Raw genomic sequence first — 27,149 nt, 5'->3', positions numbered from 1 at the left:
GTCTAAAGTTCGAGTTTTATTATAAATCAATATATTAACCTTTTAATGAATTAAATATATTTATATATAGAAAGTGGTTGGTTCGTTCTTGAGGACCTCTACTCGGTTGTAACACGTGTTTGATCTGAGTAGAGAGTGTTCTCTTTTCCTTTTAAGTATGGTTTCAAATTTGAATTTAGTCAATTAATAATTAAATTGTGGAATTTGATGTGAATCCTAAAGATAAAGAACTCGAGGCTAAAAATGTAAAATAAATAAAGTTTAGAAGAGTTTTGTTTAAAGAAAAAGAATATAGAATGAGAATTGCACACATGAATTGTGGAAATGGTAAAAACAACTTATGCATTTGTCATATAGGGCATCACCCTATGAATTTGGTGAGGAGAGACTTCTTCAACTCGCCTTAAGAAATGATGGATCATCGCGGAAGACGCTGTAACGAACATAGAGTGTTCATCTCGAAGGAAATTATGAAGGTTTATGTGTGTAGAACATTGGCTCATGCGTTTAATGGGTGGCACCCGAATGTTCCTAATTCAGTTGGAACATAAGTCAGCAGCTTTCATTTATGTAAAGCTGACTAATGTCTTCTTAGTGCACGACAATGCTAAAATTGTCATGAACATTGTGGTTCAAATAGAATGATTCTTATATTACCTTGCATAAAGAAAGAAGTTTGTTGCATGCGATAGTGCAATAGCTTTATCAAAAGCTCGCGATGGCTCTTCAACAACTATATTGTTCAAGTTTTCTAAAATAAATCTCTCCCTAACAATTGAAGTTGACAAAGTGACAAATGATTTTTGAAACAATGTTGACATCAAGATATGAACAATCAAGCAGAGCATTATTCTAAAAGCCATTAAAAAATCATAATAACTTTACATCCTCTTTTTGAAAGTTACTTTGTAGGTAGTTTTGTATGCTTAATTTACCTATCCTCTCTTTCTTGAGAGTTATTTTGAAACAAAACTTTGTGATACAAACATAACTTTAACTTGTATTTTCTCTCATCAGTGGTAGATTGTAATTCCTCCAAGGGTTGATGATTAGTAAATATCATAGTTCAGTCTTGTTGCAAGACCTATAGTGGTTGTTGTTTTCTCAATGGATTAAAGGTTTTGACTTGTTTTGAGACATCTAGTGATATAGCCAAGTTTAACATGAGATACCCTAGAAAACTTTTTGTAATTAGTTTTTGGCTATAGTGTAAAAGTCCTTTAACATTTGATGGTAAATATTTCAGTTGCGAGGGGACTAGACATAGAAACAAGATCTTCAAGTTGGTCCATTATGTTACTGATGTAAGAATAAGTTTGTCATTTATGTCAAATTTTGAGTTAACTTCGTTTAAAACTTCAACATGGTATCCCCCCAAAGTTGTCCACATGTGCATCTCAGTTAGCCATGTGAACATTTTAAACAAAAATTTGACTAAAACGGTGAACTTACTGCAATGTTAGTAAGGTAAGGTACCAACTTAAAACTTGTAACATATGGGACACTCTTAAAACCTAAAATAAATGTAAGAAACCAACTTAAAACTTGTTAAACATATGGGACAAACTGAAAACCTAAAATTAATGTAAGAGGTCAAAATGCAGTTAAACATGTAAACCTTCGCGTGATTTTCTTATTTTTATCTCTTTACCTTTCTTTTGTTCTTCAAAACTATTTTGCCTATAAAAAATGGAGTGTTACTTGGAGAAAGAAAAGAAAAAGAATATGGCTTAAATGTACATTTGTCCCCTAACTTTTAAAAATTTGCGATTTTGTCCCATGAACAAAAAGCAACAACTTTGCCCTCCTAACTTTACAAAACATTGTCAAACTGTCGAGAAGAGGTCACATGTCCAAAATCAAGAAGTCTAAATTGCTATTTTCTTAAGATTAGAGTCAAAAGCACATCTATTTAAAATTCATTTTTCTTGTTTGATTTGAAAGTGATTAGTGAATAATGAAAAAAATGGGAAGTTTAGATTGTTTTCCAGTTGATTTTTGTATCAAATAATATTTTTAAGACAAGAAAAATATTTGCAAAAAAATCTAAATTATTGCATTTTCAACGAAATGATTGAGATCAAGTTGTTAACAAATTTCATTATAGTATTAATATCAAGAGTCATGACTAAATCAATTCTTTAATCACAATTTACTTACCTTTCAAAAAAATAAATTACTTACCTTTCAATTAAACTACATGTTATCAAAGTTCCAACTACATTTTATCACATATTTTTTTTTCAAAGTAATTTTCCCATTTCTTTTTCAATGTATTTATTGGCGTAATCCTTATACTCACTAAGATGTTAAATTTTTACTACTACTCATCATTTAGGAATATATTCTATAAATAAAGGGTATTGTTTAAAATAAAGTAAGAACCTTATATTATATTTATATAAAGAAAATGTATTGGGTCAATCGAGTGTATATCTACTCTTTTTTGGTGGAGTTCGAACTTTGGACCTTGCATATATTATATATTGTCTTTACCAACTGAGCTAAGCTCACGGGGATGTGTGTATATCTAATCTACTCTAATGTATGTTGATATATAAGTAACGAATGTTTGTTTCCATTAGAGTAAGTCGCGAATTCAAGTTTTATAATCATAAAATTGAACACGAGAATCCAATATAAATTCTAAAAATAAAGATTTTAATGCTATTCATATAAAATAAATAAAAGTCAAAGGAGTGTTCTTTCAAGAATGTAAAATGAAAATTACACGCACAATGATTGTGACAATGCTAAAGCAATTCACGCATCTTACATAGGCTTCACCCTAGATTTTGGGAAATTATACCATATACCCTGACAATTAACCATTTACCCTTACAAATGATATAAAATATCTATTTTACCCTTTTTGTAAATTGACTTCACCCCTACCAAAATTCAAATAACTAGTTTTCCGGTGACAACGTTTCTGGAAGTTATCCCAAATGCAAACACTTAAATTTTTATTCATCATTTCTTACTGAACCGACCAAATTAAAGAAAACTAACATGTGATAAGATCAATCATTGAAAAAAAAGTAATTTTGACCCTTTTATTTTTTTTCGAAGAACGACAATAATTTTGTGGTAAAAAATTGATGCTTTCCAGATTTCGACGGGGCTTTCGAATTCTTTAAAATTGATGCAATACTAAAATGTAAGAACAGAAGTATGTAGAACGTAGAAACATGTTATGAAATAGTTCATCAAATTTAATAAGTTTTCAATTCAAGCCTCTTCAGAAATTATCCAGATCTGCGTGAAAAGACTTTACTCGTATTAACTTGTAAAAATAAAATACCCAGATTAAGCTTTCTAATTTTATTTAAAGATTTAACGATTCATGATTTTCAAACTCAATAATTAGTTATGCTTGACTTAGTTGTCGGAAAACTTGGTTCGAGTTTTCTGAAAGATTTCGGTAAAGTTACACACATCAAAAATATTGTGGGGGTGAAGTTTATGACAAAGGATAAAATTGGCATTTTTTACGATTTGTAGGGGTAAAAGATTAATCGTAGGGGTACAAGGTATAACTTCCTAGATTTTGGTGAGTAAAGACTAAAGACTTGTTCAACCCACCTTAATAATTGATGGATCGTGAGAAAGTGTCTAGAACCAACATAGATCATTCTTCTTGAAGGAAATTGCAAAGGTTCGATAGAGGGTATTCTATCACTTTGTCTTGCTCTATATTCAAACTTTAAGAAGGAATATGTAAAAACTTTGTTTGATCTCGGAATGGATTTTTTTTAAAATAATTTTGCAGTCTTTAAGAAGGTTAATTTACTAGACTCGAGAGTGAGAGTATCTTAGTAGCTAGTTCAAAGAAGGTTCTAAAGATATGTAAAAGTAGATAAGTAGTACCAAGACATAATATTAAATGTATATGTAGTTGAGATAAAATAGTATAACTCTCTCTTAAAAGTGTGTAGAATTATATCTAGGTCTCTATACTACCCTTGGATCCTATAAAAGGGAGAGATGTTGTCATTTGTAAACTAAGCTAGTAAGTAAGAAAGTAAATTCAACAAAGGGTATCAAAGCTTAGATTCTTCATTCTTATAATAAATTTTTCCATAGTCATGTCTAGTAATGGAGTAACACCCTTTCAAATTCCACATCTATCAAGCATGGGATGAATATGAGTTCGAAAAAAAATTAAATCCACTATGGAGGCATGGAAGAAACTCCAAACATCTTGCAAACAAGAATAAAAAGTAAAGTAAAAATATCTAGAAGCCATGACAATATACCAACTTTAAGGATCATTTATAAAGCTCATTATAATGATAAATAGAAAGGAAAAAAAAGAGATAAGGGAAAACTCTTTCAAATGAAATTAAAGGAGATTGAGAAAATCAAAAGAAATTCAATAAGCCAATAGAGGACAAGAATGCGGTTGAAGACAATTTAGGAGTGTCAATGGTGGAGAGGTTCGGATTTCACTAGCAGCAGTAATGAGAAAGGAGAAACTTCAATAACATGACGTGGAAAAGGATACTCAACCTCGAGGTATGCCAAATCTAACACTCAATGCTACAATTATTAGAAGTTAGGTTTGGCAAGAATAGGCTTACGGAGGAGACTAACTACGTAAAAGAAATGAGCTCTTATACATGGACCACCTTAGGTGACATACACCCTTTAACACTCACACACAATTGTGACATGTGGCAAAATCATTGAAAGAAGAGATGAGAGGGTGTGATGATGTTATGTGAAATTATTAAAATACCCCTGGCACATTGGGGTGTACATGAGAGGTGTATAAAAAAGGATGTCTACCTATCTTTTTCCAAAAGAAAATGATGTGAAGTTCGAAACAATGGTGCAAGTAGGGATGGCAAAAAAATCCACACCCGTGGATATCCGCAGATAAAATCCGTCACGGACACGGAACAGATCCCTTAATGGATATCTATGGATAAAATAAATTGATTTTTAAGTACCCGCTAATTAATAGATACGGATGCGGATTTAATGGTATCCACTCCCGCAGATATCCATATCCGCTATTAAACCGAGTAAATTACATAAAAAACCTTAACACCATTCAATTTCCTAAGAAAAAACTCTAGGTATTGTGAGTGTTATTAGTTATTACGCTCCTTTCAAAGGAAGTGAAAGTGGTTGAGATTGTTGATGCAAGAGCTTTGTTTTTGTTGAATATGATGAACTTTTACTTATGCTTTTGTTAAATCAAAGAATTTTATTTTTATTAAATGTAAGGGACTTTATTTATGTTTTTGTTGAGTCAATGATCTTTGTTGTTCTTGTAATGTATAAATATTATCTTTTGCTAAAAAGAAAAGAAAATGCATGTTAAGAACCTTTGTTTTTAAATTTTAGCTAAAAAAAATTAAATAAATTTTTTATTTTATTTTTATAAATGTTATCCATGGATATTTGTATAAACTCGCGGATACCTCAAAATCCGCAGATTACCCGCTAAACGAATATCCGCACGGATATGGATAGGGTACATATTTCATATTTATCCAACGGAGTGGATACGGATATCACAATATCCGCATTCATGGATATCCATTTACATCCCTAGGTGCAAGCAACCATCTGTGCGAACAGATGAGCATATTCGTGGATCTTGATGAATCAATAAGTGACAATGTCTCATTTGGTGGTGATGTAAAAATTACCATGAAAGAAAAAAGTATGTAATATCTTAATGAGTAAATTACACTCCCCTCCCCTCAAAGATGCTTGAATTACACTCCCCTCCCCTCTTATGTTAAAATATACACTCCCCTCCCTTGCAAAGTAAAATTTATACTCCCCTCCCTTGTAAGATGCTTGAATTACAACCTCCTCCCTTAATAATTAAATATGCTCTAACTTTAATCTATTTAACATAAATAAATATTTTTATGATATATTTTAATTTTAAACCACCATTTAAGAAAAAAATAATTCATTTCTTTATAATTGAAATGTCAATGATAATTAAATTTAAATATTTTGCTATTGATTTTATAATTTAGAGTATAAAATTAACTTTTAAATAACCCTAGTTGATGGGAACTATGATCTTCATCCAAGAAAGCATGTTAAGAAACTATGATCTTCCAAGTTAGATAACTTTGTCCTATTCAAAGTTTTGATGGGAATGCATGTTAAGAAAGCATGTCAGCCTATAAAATGCCTAGTTGCAGCACTAGCAGCATGTTTTTTTGTTTACTTTTTTTTTTGAAGGGATGTTTTTTTGTTTAGTTCTTTTTCCTTCTTTCTTATTTTCAATTCATAATTTATCTTACATATTAATATAGGAGATGTGGTAGGATTGATCAACAAGTTTGAACTAAGAGTTAAAAGAGTTGAATGATCTGAAATAAAACTCCAATGAAGGACAAAATACTAGTCTAACAACTAATGTTGGCCATTGCATAAAAAAGTGTTGAGAATAAAATGTCTAAATATATTTTTTTCTAAGATTTTAGATATAATTATATTTTAGATTTAGATATATCATAAGATATCATTAAGATTTATAATTTATATTTCTATTTAGAATAATTTTAATAGATTTGGTTTTTTTTATCTAAATATATGTTTCAGAAATATATTTTGTATTACAAGATTTATAATTTATATTTCTATTTAGAATATTTTTTAAAATTTTGGTTTTTTTATCTAAATAAATTTTTTAGAAATATATTTTGTATTACAATTTTGCACTATATATGAAACCAATATTAAAAGCTTAGTGAGACTACTCCATAAAAAAATATCTCATATAATTTACAGAGTACAAACAGAAAAAATGGTCTCATAAAAAGGAACATATTAATAGTAGATACACTATTTACATTGACTTGGACAACAAATTTATCTTTAGTTTCTTACTTACAAATAAATTTCTATTTTGTTTCTTACTTACAAACAAAGTTACAAACAAGCTGACTTGCTTTCTTTGTCCAGCAACATTTACACAACTGATGCATGCATATACTAGACTTTTTTTCTTAATGACAAATGTTAATTGTTATGTTATTTTTTTCTCCTTGCCAGGACTTAAACTTTGGACCTCTAACTCCTTGACCCTTAGCTCAAATCAGTTGAGCTACCCAAACCCCGAGAGTCTCGGGCCGAGACAACGAGTACTAGACTGTCCAAATGGGGTTTCACCTTTTGTTTAGTGGTCTAGCTAGTTTCTAATTAGCCACACTGCTGTGCTTAATCTTCTATTCTATGTTAATTTTGATCAAATTTGGTTTTGGTTTTGTAAAATTAATATTTAGCAATCGAAGGCTTCTTTTCAAGATCAGAGTTCATGTTAAATATTTTGGACTCTGAAGCTTGTGGATTGAAAACTTGAAATTCTGCATATTAATGATTTTTGCTTAAAGTGTTTGGTGAAGATAAATGACTTGAAGCTGCATAATAATACTGTAGAAGTGAGAAAAGAGGAAGAATTTGATGAGTTTGTCCCTAGACACGTTCTTGTAGGTATGGTCAAAGTCAACATGAACACGAGTGAAACTCCAAAGTCCCCAAATTTAAGGCTTCAGAAACGTTTTTGAATGTTGGAAAGTTGAATTCTTGGACAACAACTTGCCCAATAGAAAAAGCTGATCTGCCTTTTCATGCACCCTAACATTACCTTGCACATCAAGTTTGTGTATGTGAAGTGTTGTGTTGTGTTGTGATTGTGAACCCATATATTTTCATTTGAAAACAATGTAGTATGTAGTGACTAATCTCGGAGTAAATTGGGTCTCTCAAATTTCCCGAATACTCCAAAAGTAAGATAAAAAAGATCATTAAAAGAATAAATTCTATCAATGAAGTAATATTCTAGAAATAGTATAATTAAATATGAAATAATTAGTTAAGATTTTTATTTTTATTAAATTACTAACAAGATTTTATTTTATACTGGATATATTTTTATTAAATTACTAACAAGATTTTATTTTATTTTATACTGGATCCGAGATTTAAATATACTATTGTTCACTAATTCTTCCCTATAAAAAAAACATCTTGTTGAGTAATTCTCATCCCTCAAGCCTATTTCTTATACCGAAACCTTTTTCTCCATTAACTTTCTTATACCGAAACTTTTTTCTCCATTAACTAAGGATGAGCAAACACACAATTTGGTTTAAAGACGTAAACACTTTCTACTATTACTGAATTTATTGTCACATATTTATTTGTGTTTAGTTTTTTTTGTTCATGTTGTTGTAGAATAATGTGTTGGCTATGTTTTTTCTGTAGGGTTTTAATCTAAAGGCTGATTGTATCGATGATTTGAGGAAAAATTCGGTAAACACTTTCTACTATTACCTCATCTCTTGTTCATATTTCCTTTGTGTTTTGATTTTTCTTTTTGTTCATGTTGTGGTAGTAATGACTTGTGAGATAGTCTTTGATATGTGTTGTTGGCTTTGTTTCCTCTATAGGGATATTTAACTATGAAGGTTAATATCGACAAAGTGAGAACGCAAAATCCGGTAAACACATCCTGCTACTATTACTACATATCATATTTCCTTTGTGTTTTCGTGTTTTTGGTTCATGTTGTTAGTTATGATTAGGGCCGGGCAAGGGGGTGACAAGTGAGGCAACCGCTTTGAATCTCACATAGTCGCATTTTTTTAGGTCGGGCGCGGTCAAGGGGTCGCAAGTGAGGCAACCACCTTCGATCTCACATAGTCACATTTTTTTTTAGGTCTAAAATTTATTATTTTAATTTAATTAATAGTATTGATTTTATAATTAATTTTATTTATTTTAGATCACGTAATATAAATTTTACTCATCATTAGTTTGCTATAGAATGATTTACTTTTTTTCTTTTGAGAAATCTAATTGATTTACTAAAACATAATTCAATCTTGTGAATGTATATTATATTTATTTTTGAGTTGTTTAATATTGGAAAAATTAATTAGGCCTAAAAATTACTCGAATTTTATTGTTGTTAACTTTTGATAAAATTACTCTTGTCGTTCCTTAAATCAATTTCATGTATTAATTTTGTTATGTGTCTTTTCTTTTACATCATTATGGTCCTTTTTATTTTTATCAATTTGCATATGGATTTTAAGATTTAAATATATTGTTTTATTTCGATATTAGCTCTTATGTTTAAGTTTATGGCCTTTCACTCATGTTTTCATATGAATTTTAGATCTGATATTAGAGAATCCATAATATGCAAACGAACTTAAAGGGTAGAAACGACTTCAAAGAAAAGAAGAAGATAAACGACAAAAATTGTTATCTAAAATTAAGTTAAAGACATTGAATGTAATTTTGACTTTATTTTTAAAGAGCCTCACGTCAAATTTCGTCTCCATCCTCAAAGTTTGTCGAGACAGCCTGATTATGACTAGTGAAAAAGTCATTAATATGTGTTGTTGGCTTTTCTTTGTAGCATTGTATTCTGAAGGTTAATATCAATTGTAAGGGTTGTGAGAAGAAAGTAAGGAAACTTCTACTGAAAATTCGTGGTACATTCTTATAATACATCCTTGATCTCTTTATTTTATCAATTTTTTTGATATTTTTTTATAATATATGCCAATACCTTTCATTTCACCTTGTAAATTAACAATAACATGCCATACTTTTTGTTTTAGAGTTCTCCATATTATGTATCAATGACTTGATATATAGCATGCATTTCAAGTTTTTTCAACTTTATTTTATTAAGTATATATCCACTTTCAATTATAAGTGAACCCAACCAATTTCATATTAAATTTAGGATTCAATTCATATATTGTTAAAGTACAGATTTTTTATACTATTAATCTATCATATTTGTTTTAATAGTAGTTATTAGAACACCTAAAAAGTTTGACTTGACTTTAATCATAACTATGTATAAAATCGTACATATGAATGGTTGTGATTATCAAAATTAAACTCTTGAATTTGATAAAGTGTAATTAACTTTGTTGGCCTAAAAAAAATTAGATTCTTCAAAGTTTTTTTTATAGTTTTGTTATGATAACACCAATGCTAGTATTTTCTTGCGGTAGGATGTTATTAGAAGTTATTAGAAAATTTAAAAGGACGTTATTAGAAAATAAAATTTAGAACTATTTTTGAAGAGAAATTCTTACGTGAACTCTCACCCAACATGTCATCCTTACACCCATCCAATTAAAACACAACACCTCATCAAAATAATAATAAAATAAAATAAACAGTTATTTCCTTCTATCTTCTCTCACTCTTCCCATGATTTCCTTTCGGTTTAATTTCTCTCTCCAACAATGGTGAAAGCAAGGAAATTTCTATTTTTTTTATTTTATTATTATTTTGATGAGGTGTTGTGTTTTAATTGGATGGGTGTAAGGATGACATGTTGGGTGAGAGTTCACCTAAGAATTTCTCATTTTTGAAAGGATGTTCTTACATAGTAAAAATAGTTAAATTCGATAATATTTACTATCATTAGACATGAATATTTTTTAATAAATATTCAAGATACGAGGAAGTATGCTATTCCAATTTTTTTTTCTCTTTTTACTTAGTTTTTTGATTTTTTTTTTTAATTTGTTGTTAATTTAAATGTATTTATGTGTTACGTTGTCTAGTGGTGGATGCTGTGAGTATAGATGCAGAGCAAGAGAAAGTAACAATACTAGGTAATAAGCTGGATCCGAACGAACTCATAAAAGAGCTAAAGAAGTCTGGGAAGCATGCTGAGATATGTAATGGAAATGGAAATGGAAATGGAAATGGGGGTAAGAAGAATGGTAATGCCAATGCCAATAGTGGTGAGAATAATAATGGAAATAATGGAAATGCTACTGGGGGTAAGAAGAATGGAAATGGAAATGGGGGTGAGAATAATGGAAATAATGGAAATGGGGGTAAGAAGAATGGTAATGCCAATGCCAATAGTGGTGAGAATAATAATGGAAATAATGGAAATGCTACTGGGGGTAAGAAGAATGGAAATGGAAATGGGGGTGAGAAGAATGGAAATAATGGAAATGGGGGTAAGAAGAATGGGAATGGAAATGGAAATGCAAGTGGGGGTGAGAAGAATGGAAATGGGGGTGAGAAGAATGGGAATGGCAATGCCAATGGTGGTGAGAATAATGGAAATATGGCACAAATGGTTCCAATAGGAGGTGGAGGATATTATCATCAAGGGATGCAAATGCAACCTTCATATGAACAACTTCATCACATGTATATGACGATGATGAACCAACAACAACAGCATATGAACATGTATCCACAAGCCATGAACATGTATCCATCCATGAATTACGTGCCACAACCGCCGATTCAGTCTCGTTGTATGGCTGATCCTACATACATGTTGAATGATGAGAACGTCCAGAGTTGCCGGATCATGTGAAAATCATATTAAACAAGTATCAACTTTCTTTTGTTTTTATCACTTTTGGCTTGTTTGGAGTTCATAAAATTTTGTCTTGGTTACTTGTGTTTTATTATTTTTTGCTTGTTTGGAGTTCATGATATTTTGCCTTGGACAAGAAAATCTAAAGTATTTAGAATTATGCATGGAAGGTAGTTATATTGATTGGATATACGTATAACTTCTTCATCTAATTTAAATAAATAAGTAAATATATTTTTTTTTGAAAAAGCAAAATGATATTCTCAATGTTAGATAAAAAGGAGAACGTTTTTAGCATCTCTAAATTTTATTGGGAAACAAAATAAAATTCCTTCCTTTTATATAAAAATAAAATTAAAAAAATAATAACTTGAAGTGTCAACCTACAGGGTTAGTCCATATTCCGTCGAGGCCGGATTATGCCACCAGTCCTCCATTTTTTTTGAGACTTAATTGTTTTTTTTTTTTGTATATATGACCCTAAAATAATAGTTATATACAGTTAAAGATGAACAATTTGTAAACTAACAACAATATTCCAATGGTGCGGTTGCAGTTGCATAAGAGTGCGGCTGATGGTTCAAGTCCATCCAACACGTGATTTTTTATATAGTGCCTCATTTTTTTACGGGGTTCAAAATTTAAAATTTTTGTCATCCCATGACCTGCAAATTATTTAAGACGGCTATGGTCGACAAAATATTGGCCATGGTAAACGACCATGGAGCGACAAACTATTGGCCAGATAAATTAAAAACATGAATATAGATTTAACTATGCATAAGAAAATAAATAAGATCAAAACCAAACAAAAGGGAGTCATGTATTTAATCACAAAAAAGAGAGTTAAAATAACGAAGAAAATCCTTTCGTCTCAAGCCAAAAACTATTTACAAAAACATCTTAAAATATTCAACCACTATTGGAAAATATGCATCCATTTCTCAGATTTCGAATACCTTAGAATATTCAACCACGTATATATATCCATAAAGCTCCTCTTGGACAAAATGTTCATTGGGCCAAAACAATTTGGTCACCTGATATCCCTCCTTTCAAATCCCTCATTGCTTGGAGATTGATGCACAATGAAAACCTCTCTTTTAGAGGTTGCTCTCTTCCCTAAATGTGCAGTTGTTGTTCAAACAAAGTTGAGACATCTTTTCACTTATTTTTTAAGTGCCCTCGATCCAATTAAGCTTTGGACCTGGTTTCTTATGTTCTCAATCTCAATCCACATTTTGCTTCTGTTGATGATATGTGGAAATTGTGTGATAGAAACTGGTAAGCTCAGTGTAAATTGTGGTGAAGGTTCACTACAAGAATTCCCCATATTAGTGACCAACTTAAAATTGCATTAATGACGGATTTAGACCCTCAGTAATTACTAGTAGTCTAAACCCTCAGTAATGCAAAAAAAAAAACACCCTCAATAACATTACTGACGGAATAAACCCTCAATAATTTAGTTAATTACGTTACTGACGGATAAATCTGTCAGTACTGCAATTGACAAATTTACCTTAGTTTAGTGGCGGATTTTTCCTTCAATAATGATGCTGCACATGGGATTGGACTACTGACGGATTTTAATCTGCCAGTAAAGTTCAACCAGATTAAAACATCGGCCACTACCCCTTTATTTCCGCCAATAACCAATTAATTCAACTTATAATTAAAAAAACACAAAATAAGAAAATGAAAACAAGCAGAAACTAAAACCACAGGCATTTTCCTTCGAGAAAAATAAAAATAAAAAACCACAGGCATTTCCACATCTGGGTTTTCCTTCATCTCAATCGTGTTCTCTTCATCTCTCTTTTGCTCAATCGTCCTTGTTTTCCCATCATCTAGGTTTGCTCATTTGTTCCTCTGTCTATTACTCGAGGAAGAAGATGAAGGGCTCGTGTTGAAGAAGTACTAAAGGGCAGAAGAATGAAGGTTTAGGGCTTTGGTGAACCCACACACTTCATCAAAATCTTGAGGGTATATACTAATTGAGGTGAGTTTCTCATATTAGGTTCTAATCTTAGCAAAAGGAAATTTACATGCAATAGAATGATAATTGAAACCCTAATTGATTTAACCTTTTTGTTGTTGTGTTGTTACATGTGTTGATTTTAGTTAGCAATAACCTTATTGGAGTAGTTGGAAGCATCAAATTCAAATGGAAGTGAGTTTGGAGCTAAATGTCAAGTGATTATGGAATTGGGGAAAATTTGAAAAGCATCAAAGTTCATTGAATTCTTATGAGTTCGTAAACGATTGAGGTTGGCTCGCTCTCTCCTAGGCTTGAATTTAATTAGTTAGGCTTGAAATATTTATGTGAGATTAATTTGTATTGTGATTAGTATGAGAAAATTAGGTTTTAATGAAAATTCTCATGTTAAATTAGCTTAATTCATAAACTAGCTTATTTGTGTAGCAGCAAGTTTTCATTACATAGAAATGATGATTATGAATTTGTGCCCATTATATAGGAGTTAGTATTATAAGTAGTCATGCTGACCTTTTTACACACACAAATAGTATGAGAACATAACTAATGTCCTTCATAATCTCTATGTACATTTGGGTTGTTGGTCAAATTAAGCGACCTCGAAGAAACTTAGACATGGTTTTTGGTTAATTTGGAATGCTACAATTTGGGTAATTTGGAAGGGGAGGAATGATAATATTTTCAATAATGGAGTGATGAGGTAGATGAATTGGTGCATAATATTTTGGTGCTTTCGTGGTATTTGAGCATGATTCAGTTAGCAATTGCCTCACGTTTGTTCTATGTGTGGTGTTAGAATCCTCGGGATTGTTTAGCTAGGTAGGAGGGAGGGTGGCTGGCTGACTGTTGGCGCTTATGGTAGTTTTTTTCGGGTGCTGTTATGCTGCTGTAACAGAGTTGCTGCCTTGTTCACAGCTACAGATGCCTTTACTGCTTTTGGGTGGTTTTTTTGTCTTTGTTTTTTTTTCCGGATGCCTTTAATGCATATTAGTGAGGGATTTTTTGCATTACGGAGGGATTATTTCCACCAGTAAAAACCAAAATTCTTGTAGTGGTTGGCCTCAACAACATTATAAGCACCATATGGTGAAGGCTGGTCTGCTCTTTTTATTGCGCTAACGTTTGAAAATTAAGAACAGTATTTTTTTATGAAATTTTAATTCTGATTAAAAGTAAAAATATAATTTTTTTTTTGAGGAAAAAAGTAAAAATATAAATGTTTTTTGCTTTCAAATTCTAACAAATCAAACTAATCATGATTATCTATTTCAATGAAATCAACAATATAACAAAAAAGATATAATCTAAATTCTTTTTTTTAATGACACCAACAATATTTATTATAGAATAAATTGTTGTTTAAGGGTATAATTGAGATAATAAAAAAGTAAGTATAGATACACTCATCTAGTTTGTTAGACTTTTTAAATGATAAAGGAAAAAAACTGGACATTTGTTTTTGTTACATGTGTTATTTATATTGAAAATTGAGGGTATTTTTGGAAAGGAAAAAGTCAGTCCAAAAGTGCTGATAGGGATAATTTTCTTTATATATAGTATAGATAACAAATCATAGTGGTTTACAATATCAACAATTTTCTTGCCTTACTAACTACTACTCATTTTGGAGGGAGATAAATCATTTTCATACCTTTCTAAAGTGGGCAAATTAGGATCCAACCTTTCTAAAGTAAGAGTGTAACATCCAATTTTGTAGTTTTAATTATTGGACGTTAGCGGAAAATATCGAAAATAATTCTAGAAAAATAGACGAAAAATTAATTATAAATCGTTTAATAAACAAACTTCATAAATTCATAAATTAGTTGTAATGTAGATCCAAATGAACTCATAAAACAACTAAAGAAAGTCTGGGAAGCATGCTGAGATATGTAGTGTCCAGAAAGGTGGTTAGAGTAATGGAAATGGAAATGTCAATGGGGGTAAGAAGAATGGGAATGCCAATGCCAATAGTGGTGAGAATAATGGAAATAATGGAAATGTCAGTGGGGGGAAGAAGAATGAGAATGGCAATGCAAGTGGGGGTAAGAAGAATGAGAATGGCAATGCAAGTGGGGGTGAGAATAATGGCAACGGAAATATGGCACATATGGTTCCAATAGGTGGTGGAGGATATTATCATCAAGGGATGCAAATGCAAATGCAACCATATTCATATGAACAACTTCATCACATGTATATGATGATGATGAACCAACAACAACAGCAACACCATATGAACATGTATCCACAAGCCATGAACATGCATGTATCCATCCATGAATTGCATGCCACAACCGCCGATTCAGTCTCGTTGTATGGCTGATCCTACACACATGTTCAATGATGAGAACGTCCAGAGTTGCCGGATCATGTGAAAATCATATTAAACAAGTATCAACTTTCTTTTGTTTTTATCACTTTTGGCTTGTTTGGAGTTCATAAAATTTTGACTTGGTTACTTATATTTTTATCATTTTTGGCTTGTCTTGGTTACTTGTGTTTTATTATTTTTGGCTTGTTTGGAGTTCATGAAATTTTGTCTTGGACAAGAAAATCTAAAGTATTTAGAATTATGCATGGAAGGTAGTTATACTGATTGGATATACGTATAATTCTGTTACTTCATAATTTTTATCTAACTCAAAAAAAAATTATTTATATTAAATATTCAATGAAAAATTTATAGAAAAAACACACACATATGATTTGCTAAATACGCCTACTTAATTTTTAGGAGTATTTGAGCAAGTTATAACTAAAAAGTGGTTAAGTAACGCAAACACTCCTAAAAGATAAGTGGATCTAAGTTAGCTACTCCTGTAGGTATTTGCTAGAATGCACTCACTTATTTTTTTTAGAAGGTATTTTAGCAAGTGATGATAACTAAAAAGTGGTTAAATACATCATAGTATGTACTCCATCCGATCCTATATATAAGAAAAATTTCAAAAAAAAAATTGGTCCTATTTATAAGAAAATATCACAACTTTGAGATGTAGTTATTGCTTAAAAGACTTTTTTACCCCTTATGTAATGTTTGTCTTTTTAATGCTTCACATTTAAAAAAGTTAGTGAGTATATTTAATGAGTTTATATTTGTAGAAATATTCAAAAAGTTACATTAATTAATGATTACATTGATTTTGATGTGTTTTTTTTTTTGACAAGTGTTTTTGTTTTTCTTCTTATAATAAGGACCGGAAGGAGTATGTTGTTAATATATGCATGGGCAACATTCAATTTACCCTCTTTCAAACATTCACCATTTTGTTTTAAAAAAAATTCACGGAGTCTCATAATTATAGAAATTGGTCACACCTAAAGTGGTCACCGATAACAAAGTAAAAGCTAAATATAGAAAGTATTAAAATGAATGTATCTAGCATTGCTCTGTATAAGAATCAACAAAAATACGTTCAAAATTAGCTTAGTTGATTGGGATAATGCATAAAATATGCAAGGTTCGGGGGTTCAAACTCCGACCACTACCAAAAATATTGTTATTATAAATGGAAAGAAGGACATGATAAAAATTTCCTTCTTCCCCTAAAAAAACAATTTCCTTCATTTTATATTTGATTCGAAGATAAATAACTTGAAGTGTCATATGTAAGCTTTGTGAAAATAATTGAACAAGTGATGTGTGTATGAAAACGACCATGGAGTGACAAACTATGAGGCAGTAAGTTAAAAATGTGAATATAGATTAGATTTAACTATGAGATGTGTGTATGAAAACGACCATGGAGTGACAAACTATGAGGCAGTAAGTTAAAAATGTGAATATAGATTAGATTTAACTATGAATAAGAAAATAAGATTAAAACTAAACAAAAATGAGAGTCATGTGTCATAAGTGGCAAGTATTTCACCACATAAAAAATAAGCATACAATTAAAATAATGATGAAAATCCTTTTGACCCAAGCCAAAATCTATTTACAAAACTTCTTAAAAAAAATTATCATCATCGATACAATCGAAAATCTTGACAAGAAGAGACTTTAATACAATTTCAATATTCTCTTAATGTAATGAATTAATTAGGTAACACTACTTTTCAGTTTTTTTGCTTTAATATCAACTTCCACGGCCACTAATTACAAAGACAGCCAATAGATTCGACAGTTGGTGCTTTCCAGCACATTATTTGCCACAAGAGTTGTGTCATCTTTTCATAAATAGGATAGTTTTGAGTCGGTTTTGACTCTGACTATGTGTGGTTAAAATATTACTGATGAAGTTATGTACTTCATCTTTCATATGTCCCTATATGTAAGCATCATTTGCCTCTAATAAAAGAGTGCTTAGATATAGGGACGGAGCAAGTACATTACTACTCTACAGTAGTCGTTTACAATGTTCAGTCCATAGATGAGGTTATGTAAATTACTGATATGCACGTACTAACAAATCAAGTAAAAAAGTATATAGTTGGGACAAATGAATATGTGTGAATGAAAGAAATGATTGGTGTCTAGAAGCCACTCGAAATTACTTTTGAGATGTTTTGATCATCAAGACATCTCAAAAGTAAGAAATGATAGTTGATATTATATGCACATGCACAACAAATTATTGATGTTTACAATATTAACTCTTGATTTTCTCACTTTACCGACTACTCATTTCAGACGAGCCAATTCTTTTTCATCCCTATCAATCTAAACGGACAAATCAAAATCCAACCTTTCTAAAATGAACAAATCGCTTTAGAGTGTTAAGCAGATAATATCTATTCTTGATGATTAAATCAATGGTTGATATCTTATACGCAAAACAAATCTTGTATATAGTAAAATATCAACTTTTCATTTTATTCGCTACTCACCGGGGAATTGAAATACAGAAATATCTAATTAAAGTCAAGGAAGCAAAAATCCTTTAAATTTAGTGTTCTCACCAAAACTAGTGTGAGAATTCAATGTTTATTCACTCTGATGACGTTATGCTATTTGATCATTTTATAATTATAATAATGGTCTACAATAAAACTCAGTCATTGAATGCTTTTCCTAGGGGAAAAAAGATGATTTAACCATAACCATTATACATACATTATGCCTATTTATGTTAGGTTTCAATTTGTACCTCCCTACCATAACCACATTTGGGTTAGTCAAATGTTTGACCATAAATTATATAATTGACTTCTGACTTAAGAATTGATTCCATTACCAAAATCAGTTCTAACTAAAACCTACTATGTCCAGCTTCTGTTGAGAATTCTACCAATGCTCAAACTTATTAACATATATACACACAAAAACAATTCAGATTCAAACTATTCAAACATACTCAATGGATAATGATCAAATTTTCTTTTAACTAACCAAATATAAATCATTTTATGTTTAACCCACTTTCATCCAAAATCATTTTAGAAAGTCGAATAAGAAACCAACAAACTAACCTGGCCAATGTTTCCATTAACAAAGATATTACTGCAATTAAGATCTCTGTGGATAATACAGGGATCATGTGTATGAAGATACTCCAGTCCTTCAAGAACTTGATTCGACCATTTCTTAAATGCCTTAATCGAAACATGTCGATGTTTCTTCCTATAATCCCTAAGGTTCCCAGAAGTACAAACACTATTACAAACAATGACGTACTTGTTACTGAGATTTCTGAGCAATTCAACCTCGGAATGTTGACGATTAATAAGAACATGATCGTTGCTGAAATTCCAAGGATTACTATAAGTTATAGATAAATGCTTAAATGCAATCGAAATCACAAATTATTTTCAAACATTTTAAAGCAGACCTTTTGATAGCATTTTTATCGGGTATCTTTGAGCAGCCTACCAACCATATTATTCTGAGCATGCCTTAAGATGTCCCATCAAATCACATATTTTTCTCATGTGTTCAATGCACAAATTGGATTCATCTATATAGATTATAGGGATATAAAATGATTCAACAGCACTAAAAGAAATATGATTAGAAATATCAATTGACTTAAACATCAATCCAATGGAAGCTTGCATTTTAATAGTATGCAAACATGAGATAGATGTAAAGTTTTCGCACAACAAACTATTTATTCATATGAATTTCAAAGAACTAAAGGTATCTTCATATCAAAAGCAATGTCATTGATGGAGTACTACTGTTAACTGTTAAATCCAAATTTAAACAAAGATATATTGCTAATTAATTAGACAATCAAGCTTCTCAAATATAAACCTAAAATTGGCAAAAGAGCGTTCATAAAACTTTCAAACTAAAATCATAAAGCATAGCTCATACTATTAAATGGTTTCTTAATTTGGTATGGTCGATAACAAGAAGGCATAACTCATGAGTGAAAACAAGAAGAAAAAAAATAATTCAACTATTTATTCCTCCAATTGGAAGAATGCTTTCTTTATGGAATACTAATTTAAAAAAAGATTGACTTGTTTCAACACCAATCTCCTCAATCGTCTTGTTACTTAAATCAAACCACGCTAGTTCGCCGTCTTTTTTTTCTGAACAGTATCCTGCCCTTCTTACCCGCTCCAATTGGAACATGAAGGCAAGGTAAGGATTCAACTACGAAGAGTTTGATCCATGAATCCTTTACACCGAGTTCACCTAAAATTGAAATGTGAAGTATAGAGGTCTTGTCAAAATATAAGATGAAAGCAATAGACCCATTCAACAACACCAAGCGTCTCCAGCACAAATGAAAATTATCCGCATGAGAGGGTATGAGTGTTGTTATGGAAGATTCTTTGCTGAAGTCAAACGACACCAAATATGTTTGTGCTTCTTTTTTAGCCCACCAATGACACACTCCATCCATGTACACGTCTACATTGTCATGAGAACGAAGCATATCAACATCAATTGTCCTCCAAGTGTTACTATTTGGGCTATACATCTCCCAAAAAGAAATCAATGGCCAGTCACGGCTTGGTTTATAACTTATGAACCTAATCAACTTATAGTCATGTGTAACACGGTCATAACCAACTCGAACCTGATCATTATGGGGTGAAACACACCAATAAGGTTTACATTCAATAGGGCTGGGAGGAATCAACTTGCATTCCGTTGTAGTTGGGTTCCACAATACAATTTGGGTTTCCCCAGGTTGGTAACGTTCAAGACAAAGAGTGCCATTAATACTAACCGAACCCAACATTTGAAAAATAGGAAAACGATCCTCTTGATCATCCTCTTCGGATGATGAGGCATAATCTTCAAATGGCGGTGGATGTGAATCATCCTCTTGAAATGGATTGTCATCATCTGAAAATGGCTTCGGCCAATCTAATTGAACCACGTTTTCACACCTCTCACCTGAAAGAGAATGCAAAATATTTATATATTCGTAATAGCTAGCACGATCAATTGGTCTTGTTTCTACGAGTACGACAGATTTATCTTCATAATAAGGATGATTCTTTGTTAAGAGATAGTTGCGATACAAAGTCATGAAATAAGGGTTATCAAATAGTAAGGACCATGACTTGTTTACGCATTCAAATCGCTTCAAAGATTTGAGAGAAAGTTTGGAGAGAATAGAAAAGGCAATATCGTCATGTATATGATTGCTAACCTTCATCTCCAACGACGGTAACAAGATAATCAGCAGGGAACACGGCTTCCGTTTGAAAGCGTCACGAGAGCAACAAAAGAAGTGTTGAATTTTGTTTAGCGATGGAACAGAGGATTTATCCTTATATTTGGTTTGGGCTCTCTAATCTCTCTAAAAAATTGATCAATTTTTAGTTCTCCAAATATTGTTTGTCACCACTTTTGATCCCAACTTTTAAGTAAAACTCATAAGTATCCTTCGAAATTTTGAATTTAATTATTATAGTCATGTTTAATATATTATAGAAATTTCTCTTACAAAATTTAAATTTTTCTAACAATAGATGACTTAAATATGAATTTTTAAGTTATTAGTGCTTGAAAATTTATATTTAATTCTTATTTTGTTAAAAAGTTCTAGATTTTTGTACGAGAGATATTTATAATGTTTCAAAAATGTAAAGAATACGTGTGAACTAACTTAAAACATTGGAACAACAGTCGTGACGGAAAATATTTTGAGGATTAAAACTTGTTATTTTTTAAAAAAAAAAAAGACTAAAAACAAAATTTGAGATATTTATTGCGATAAAAAAGTTACTTAACCTAATAAATTATATCACTCACACAATATTGATATGTTAAAGGATCTCTTTTAATTTCTTTTGGTGAGTGAAATTCATTTGAATTTCAGAGTTTTAGAAATAGATTTCACAAAGTGATGGGATCCACGTGATTTTTTCAATAACAATGTAAAAGTTAATGTTTCTAACCCAACTCTATATTAGAATCAACAAATAAGTTCAAAACATTCCTCTGTAAAAATATAAGTTCAAAAATATTGTATTATAAATGAACCAATGCAAATAAGAACGTGATAACAATTTCCTTCTTTATACATTTGATTCTGATATATAAAAAAAGAAAAGAATAACTTGAACTGTAATATGTAAGCTTTGTGAAACTATGGGAACAACTGATATGTGTATGAAAAAGAGGGCTCAAAGACCATGGAGTGACAAACAATGAGGCCAGATAATAAGATAAAAGACCATCATGAATACGGAGAACTTAGCAATTGCACACAACACCTAAAACGCTCCCCACCGGTAGTTAGTACCCTTTGAACGCTTTTTAAATCGGTTAAATCAATTTAAAAAGTGTTGAACGACAGTTAACTATCATTTAGCAACGAACCGTAATCGTTCAAGTTAGATACATCATACATGTGAGCAATTGTTAGGTGCATAAAGAGATATCTCCCGTGAATACATTGGGCAATGTGTCGGAAAAGATGCATACCTTTCTTAGATTCTAATTCCAAATAGCCCAAAGTATGATTAAGTAGTAGGTTGTAACACTACTACGATGAAGTTATGTACATTGTTGATATAGTGAAACTGAAGTAGACTACAGTTCAGTTAATTGATTAAGTTATGTACATTATTGATATAGTGAAACTAGAGTGGTTCAAATGCACATACTAACAAATCACGTAAAAAGTATGTAGTTGGACAAATGAATACGTGTGAATGAAGGAAATCAATCAAGTGATAGGTGTTGATTCTTCATCATTGTTGAGTTCAAAAAAGAAAGGATCCTTAAGAAGATCAGTGGCTGAAGGTCTTGCCCTTGGTTGTGCAATGCATTTCTCAATGAATGCCTTCACTTCTGGTTCTCTGACATTGCTCAAGGCTTGAGGCTTAATTCCCATTGTGACCTTTTTGTATATCTTGGCTACACTGTCACATTCACTATATGGTATCTCCATTGTAACCATTTCAAGCAAACACATTCCAAAAGAGTATATGTCCACCATTTCAGTGTAATCTTCCTCATACAGCTCAGGTGCCATGTACTCAGGAGTCCCTAAAATCGAATGTGCTGCATGGGTCCTTCCTACTATTGCAGCCAATCCCAGATCACCAATTTTCACCTACAAAATCCAAAGTTAAAAACTGATTTTTCAAAACTCATTAAATCACAATAATTTTACTTGTTGTGTTTTGATGTGGGAATTGACATTGGTTTCTAGATCTTCTATCAACATAAGCACACAAATCATGATCCGACTTCTCTAAAGTGAGCAACTCACTTTATAGTGTGAAGTGAGTAATCTAATACTATTAATGATTAAATCAAGGTTTATATTGTATACACATGCAAAACAAATCACTGATATAGTTAAATATCAACTCTTCATTGTTTCATTTGACTCTCTCTACTCACTTTAGAGGGAAGCAAATCTACAAATCAAACCATCCATTACTTAAGGGGAAAAATTACAGAAATATATCTATATAAAGTCAAATCCATGGAAGTAAAATTTGCTTAATTTAGTCATTATTCAACTGTCTTTCCTTTCAATAGTCCTCATATATGTCTCAGCCCACAAACAGCGTTCAATGCTATTAGATCGTTTATAATGGTCTACAATAAAACTCGGTCATTAAATGCTTTACGAAGAAAAGATGATTTAACCATAATCATTTTACCACATACATTAAGCCTATGTTTGGTTCCACGTTTGTATCTCCCATAATCACATTTGACTTAGACAAACGTGATTTGACCATCTATTGTTATGTCTGACTTCTAGTTTTAGAAATTATTCCACTACCAAAAACAATTCTTCCTAAAAGCTAATATTTCTAACTTCTACATTGGCACAGACAATTCTCAAATATATTAACATATATACACACAAACAATTCTAATCCAAACATAAATGGATAAAAATCACTTGGTTTTGTAACATGTTAAACTCACTTTCATCCAAAAAAGATGATTTAGCCATAACCATTATTACATACATTAAGCCTATTATGTTTGGTTTCAGTTTGTACCTCCCTACCTTAATCACATTTGGGTTAGTCAAATATCCTTGACCATAAATTGTATGTTTGACTTCTGACTTTAGAATTGATTCCATTACCAAAATCAGTTCTACCTAAAAGCTACTATTTCTAGCTATGGTTGGTACATAGAATCAATGCTCAAACTTATTAACATATATACACACAAAACAATTCAGATCCAAACTATTCAAACATACTCAATGGATAAATATCACATTTTTTTGTGAACTAACCAAAAATAAATCATTTTTGTTCAACTCACTTTCATCCAAAATCATTTTAGAATGTCAATTAAGTCAAAATCAATTTCAGTCCCAACAGAACCAAACACACGCTTCTAAATTCTATTCATCTATCAATCAATACCAAAATAAGAAACCAACAAACTAACCTGGCCAATGTTTCCATTAACAAAGATATTACTGCAATTCAGATCCCTATGAATAATACAGGGATCATGTGTATGAAGATACTCCAGTCCTTCAAGAACTTGTTTCGACCATTTCTTAAATGCCTTAATTGAAACATGTCGATGTTTCTTCCTGTAATCCCTAAGGTTCCCAGAAGTACAAACCTCGGTAATAAAATTGATATTACCACGATCATCGTCTTTCCACACACTGTAACAAACAATGATATACTTGTTACTAAGATTTCTGAGCAATTCAACCTCAGAATGAAGACGATTGATAAGGACAGGATCGTTGCTGAAATTCCGAAGTTTAACTTGATTCCACGCAACTTCAATTCCTTCTTCTTGATCAAAACCTCTGTATACTTTTTTCACAGCTCCACTTCCAAGCAAATCATTGTAACGGCCATATCTTCCTGTTGGATCAACTTCAGCAAATGGTTCTACTTCTCCATCCCAATTCTCAGCAGGCATTTTCAAAACCCTAATCTCACCTACACCTACACTAACACAAACAACACAATTATGTCCATAATTTAATAATAAATAAATAAAGAAAGAATCTGCATGTCAAGATTAACTTCAGTTTTTCAATGAAAATAGTACCATCAAGAAAGAACAAGATAAAATTGGTTATGCAGCTACGAAAATTTATTAGAATCACTTTTAGTCAAAATCAATTCATTTAAAATCAATTTTTGTTGTGGTACAACCAAACACACACCATAAGTGAATTATTTCGTAAAATTGATTCAAATAAAAAGTGAATTATTCTGTAAAATTGATTCTAACAAAAAGTAAGTTGAAGATAAAGTAATTTATGTTTCAATGCTAAAAATGAGTTGAAATTATGGTGTAAAAGCCACTTTTAGAATCAAAAGCTCCAATTTTTAGCTTTTAAGTCAGAATTTTTTGTGACATAATCAATTTTACACATATAGTAAAGACTCAATTCTAGAATAAAAAACTTCAATTTCTAGCTTCAAGTTAGAATTAATTCAATCTCAAAATAAAAGCTAGAATCAATTCTACTCAAACATATCAAAATCAATTCTACAACTATAGAGTAAATTTTAACTCATCCAAAAATGGAACCTCAAGAATTGTAACAAAAAAAAAAACACTGAAATGTTAGTTATGCAATGAAGAAAGTGATTTATCAAGATTATATCAAGAAACGTTAAACAAAAATAGAAGTTATGCTTAATTAAGAAAATAATTGATTAAACTAAACGAAAATTAAAAAATTGAAATGCGAAAGATAGTGAAATAATTAGATAAGAAATGGTGAATGATTACGTATTAGGTTTTGTGAATGGTGAATTGGGAATTTCTGCAACTTCTTCTTCAACACCGATTCACCGCCTTAAAAAGGAGGGAAAATTAGTGAACGGTGTCGTTTTGGAGGGAGATGATGAGGTGGCAAATTTATCATGTGAAAGTGTTTTTACTTTGTTATTCTTTTTCTTCAGTTTTCTTGATTTTCTAACTATTTCTATTTTTGATACTATGGTACGTAATTGAAAACACTGAATACACTCCTATTATTCAGCACAAATAATTGAAAATTTTGAATTTTTATCCAAAAAAAGTAAAAAAAAAAAAAAAAACACTGAATCTGATGGGATTCTGAATTTGTTACGTTCACGAGAAGAATGGGGAAAGATTTTCATTCAAAAGAAAGAAAGAAAAAGTTTCAGGGAACACCCGTGCCAACTCATTATCTCAATCTTCCAACATTGTCTTGTTTATTGATGACACTTCTTGTAACAATAATTTCTTTTTTTAGGGGTTTTTGTAATAATAGTCAGGGAATAATAGTTTGGGGTTTTTTTTGTAATAATTTCTACTTTATCAGTTCTTTAACATGTGTCATAAGGGCACAAGTTAGCATGATTATAATAATTACACCATTTTTCGATGTAAACTTACTTATTTTAGTACTTTAATCAATGGCTCAAGGGCAATGATTATCATTCTCCTTATTAATAATTAGGTGAGAAGAGTCATAGCTCAGTTGCTAGAGACATGCATTATTATATGCAGAGGATGAAGTTCGAACCCTGGACATCCCACTTATTCACCTTGAAAAAGGCGAGTTCTAACCACTGGACTACTTGACAAAAAAAAAATTAGGTGAGAAGATTGTGATGGAGTGGTGTACATGCAAACTCTCTATGTTAGAAATGAGACGTAAGGTTGTAGCGAGATGATTTAACTTAAACATTGATTTGTCAGCGTGATAGGTTGGTATATGTGGTATTTGGTCGATAAGCGTGATATTTTACTTGATCTAGCCAAAATGTTACTCGAGAACATCAAGATTCAACTATAAGTATATTTTGATCAAAATTTAAACATTGATTTGTTACGTTACAAGAGTCAAATTCATTTTGTAGATCTAAGCGGTTGTGATATTATGGTTTCAACTTTAAATACTTCTCTTATTTTCTTGCACCATTAGGAGGGTTTGATACAAAAATTATTTTGATGAATCTTATACACAAACCAAATTAACAAAACAATTGGTTGTTGGTCGATCTCTATTATCTACTATCACGAGAGAGAAAATGAGAGAGTACGGAGAAGAGGATTGAAAATTGATAACACGCAATTCAGTGTGGCTATAGGCTCTTTTAGGTGTGAGTGTGAGCCATGCAAGGCAATGTAAAAGGCAACATAATGGCCTTCATGCCAATTGCCAAAACATGCCATATTTTTATGAAATTTTAGCTATTTAATTACAAATTAACAAGCAATTGTAGATGATAAAAAAAATGCACAACTTGTATCACTTAGGTTAGGAGCAATATCACTTAATTATTGGTGGTCTTCAGAGACTTTTGTTTAGATGATTAAATTAATAAAATGTTGAGTACGTTTTTTGGATTTTAATATATTTATGTTTTCCATTGTATTTTTCTATTTTGTTTGATTTTTACCATTTGAACTTAATGTCAAATTTTAAAGGTAATTATACTTAAAAA

The 27,149-nt window shown here is 31.1% G+C and overlaps 2 protein-coding genes and 1 pseudogene across 4 annotated transcripts; 1 reads left to right on the top strand and 2 right to left on the bottom strand.

Moving 5' to 3' along the window:
- The first annotated feature begins 4,488 nt into the window (after window positions 1-4,488).
- Window positions 4,489-11,353, top strand: LOC146925378 (uncharacterized). The gene is made up of 5 exons (XM_085711966.1): window positions 4,489-4,518; window positions 8,245-8,292; window positions 8,430-8,480; window positions 9,407-9,482; window positions 10,578-11,353. The coding sequence occupies exons 1-5, from the start codon at window positions 4,489-4,491 to the stop codon at window positions 11,351-11,353; spliced, it is 981 nt and encodes a 326-aa protein (XP_085568092.1).
- An 8,261-nt stretch (window positions 11,354-19,614) lies between these two features.
- Window positions 19,615-20,988, bottom strand: LOC146925377 (F-box protein CPR1-like; annotated as a pseudogene).
- Window positions 20,989-22,259: 1,271 nt separating this feature from the next.
- LOC146925376 (putative serine/threonine-protein kinase WNK11) lies at window positions 22,260-25,890 on the bottom strand. 3 transcript variants are annotated; one of them, XM_085710305.1, is made up of 3 exons: window positions 25,462-25,890; window positions 24,142-24,662; window positions 22,260-22,828 (listed from the first exon to the last, which is right to left on the bottom strand). In XM_085710305.1, the coding sequence occupies exons 2-3, from the start codon at window positions 24,634-24,636 to the stop codon at window positions 22,439-22,441; spliced, it is 885 nt and encodes a 294-aa protein (XP_085566431.1). In that variant the 5' UTR covers window positions 24,637-24,662; window positions 25,462-25,890; the 3' UTR covers window positions 22,260-22,438. The 3 variants fall into 3 exon arrangements, with proteins under 3 accessions (XP_085566431.1, XP_085566433.1, XP_085566432.1); XM_085710307.1 differs by having other exon boundaries at window positions 24,142-24,656; window positions 25,462-25,685; XM_085710306.1 differs by having other exon boundaries at window positions 24,142-24,667; window positions 25,462-25,664.
- Window positions 25,891-27,149: the final 1,259 nt, after the last annotated feature.

The sequence above is a fragment of the Medicago sativa genome, chromosome 5 (genome assembly GCF_051527215.1).
Source record: "Medicago sativa cultivar Bolivia chromosome 5, Bolivia_mono, whole genome shotgun sequence".
NCBI lineage: Eukaryota > Viridiplantae > Streptophyta > Magnoliopsida > Fabales > Fabaceae > Medicago > Medicago sativa.
Note: the sequence above shows the minus strand (reverse complement) of the source record. Positions and strands in the feature narration are given on the sequence as shown.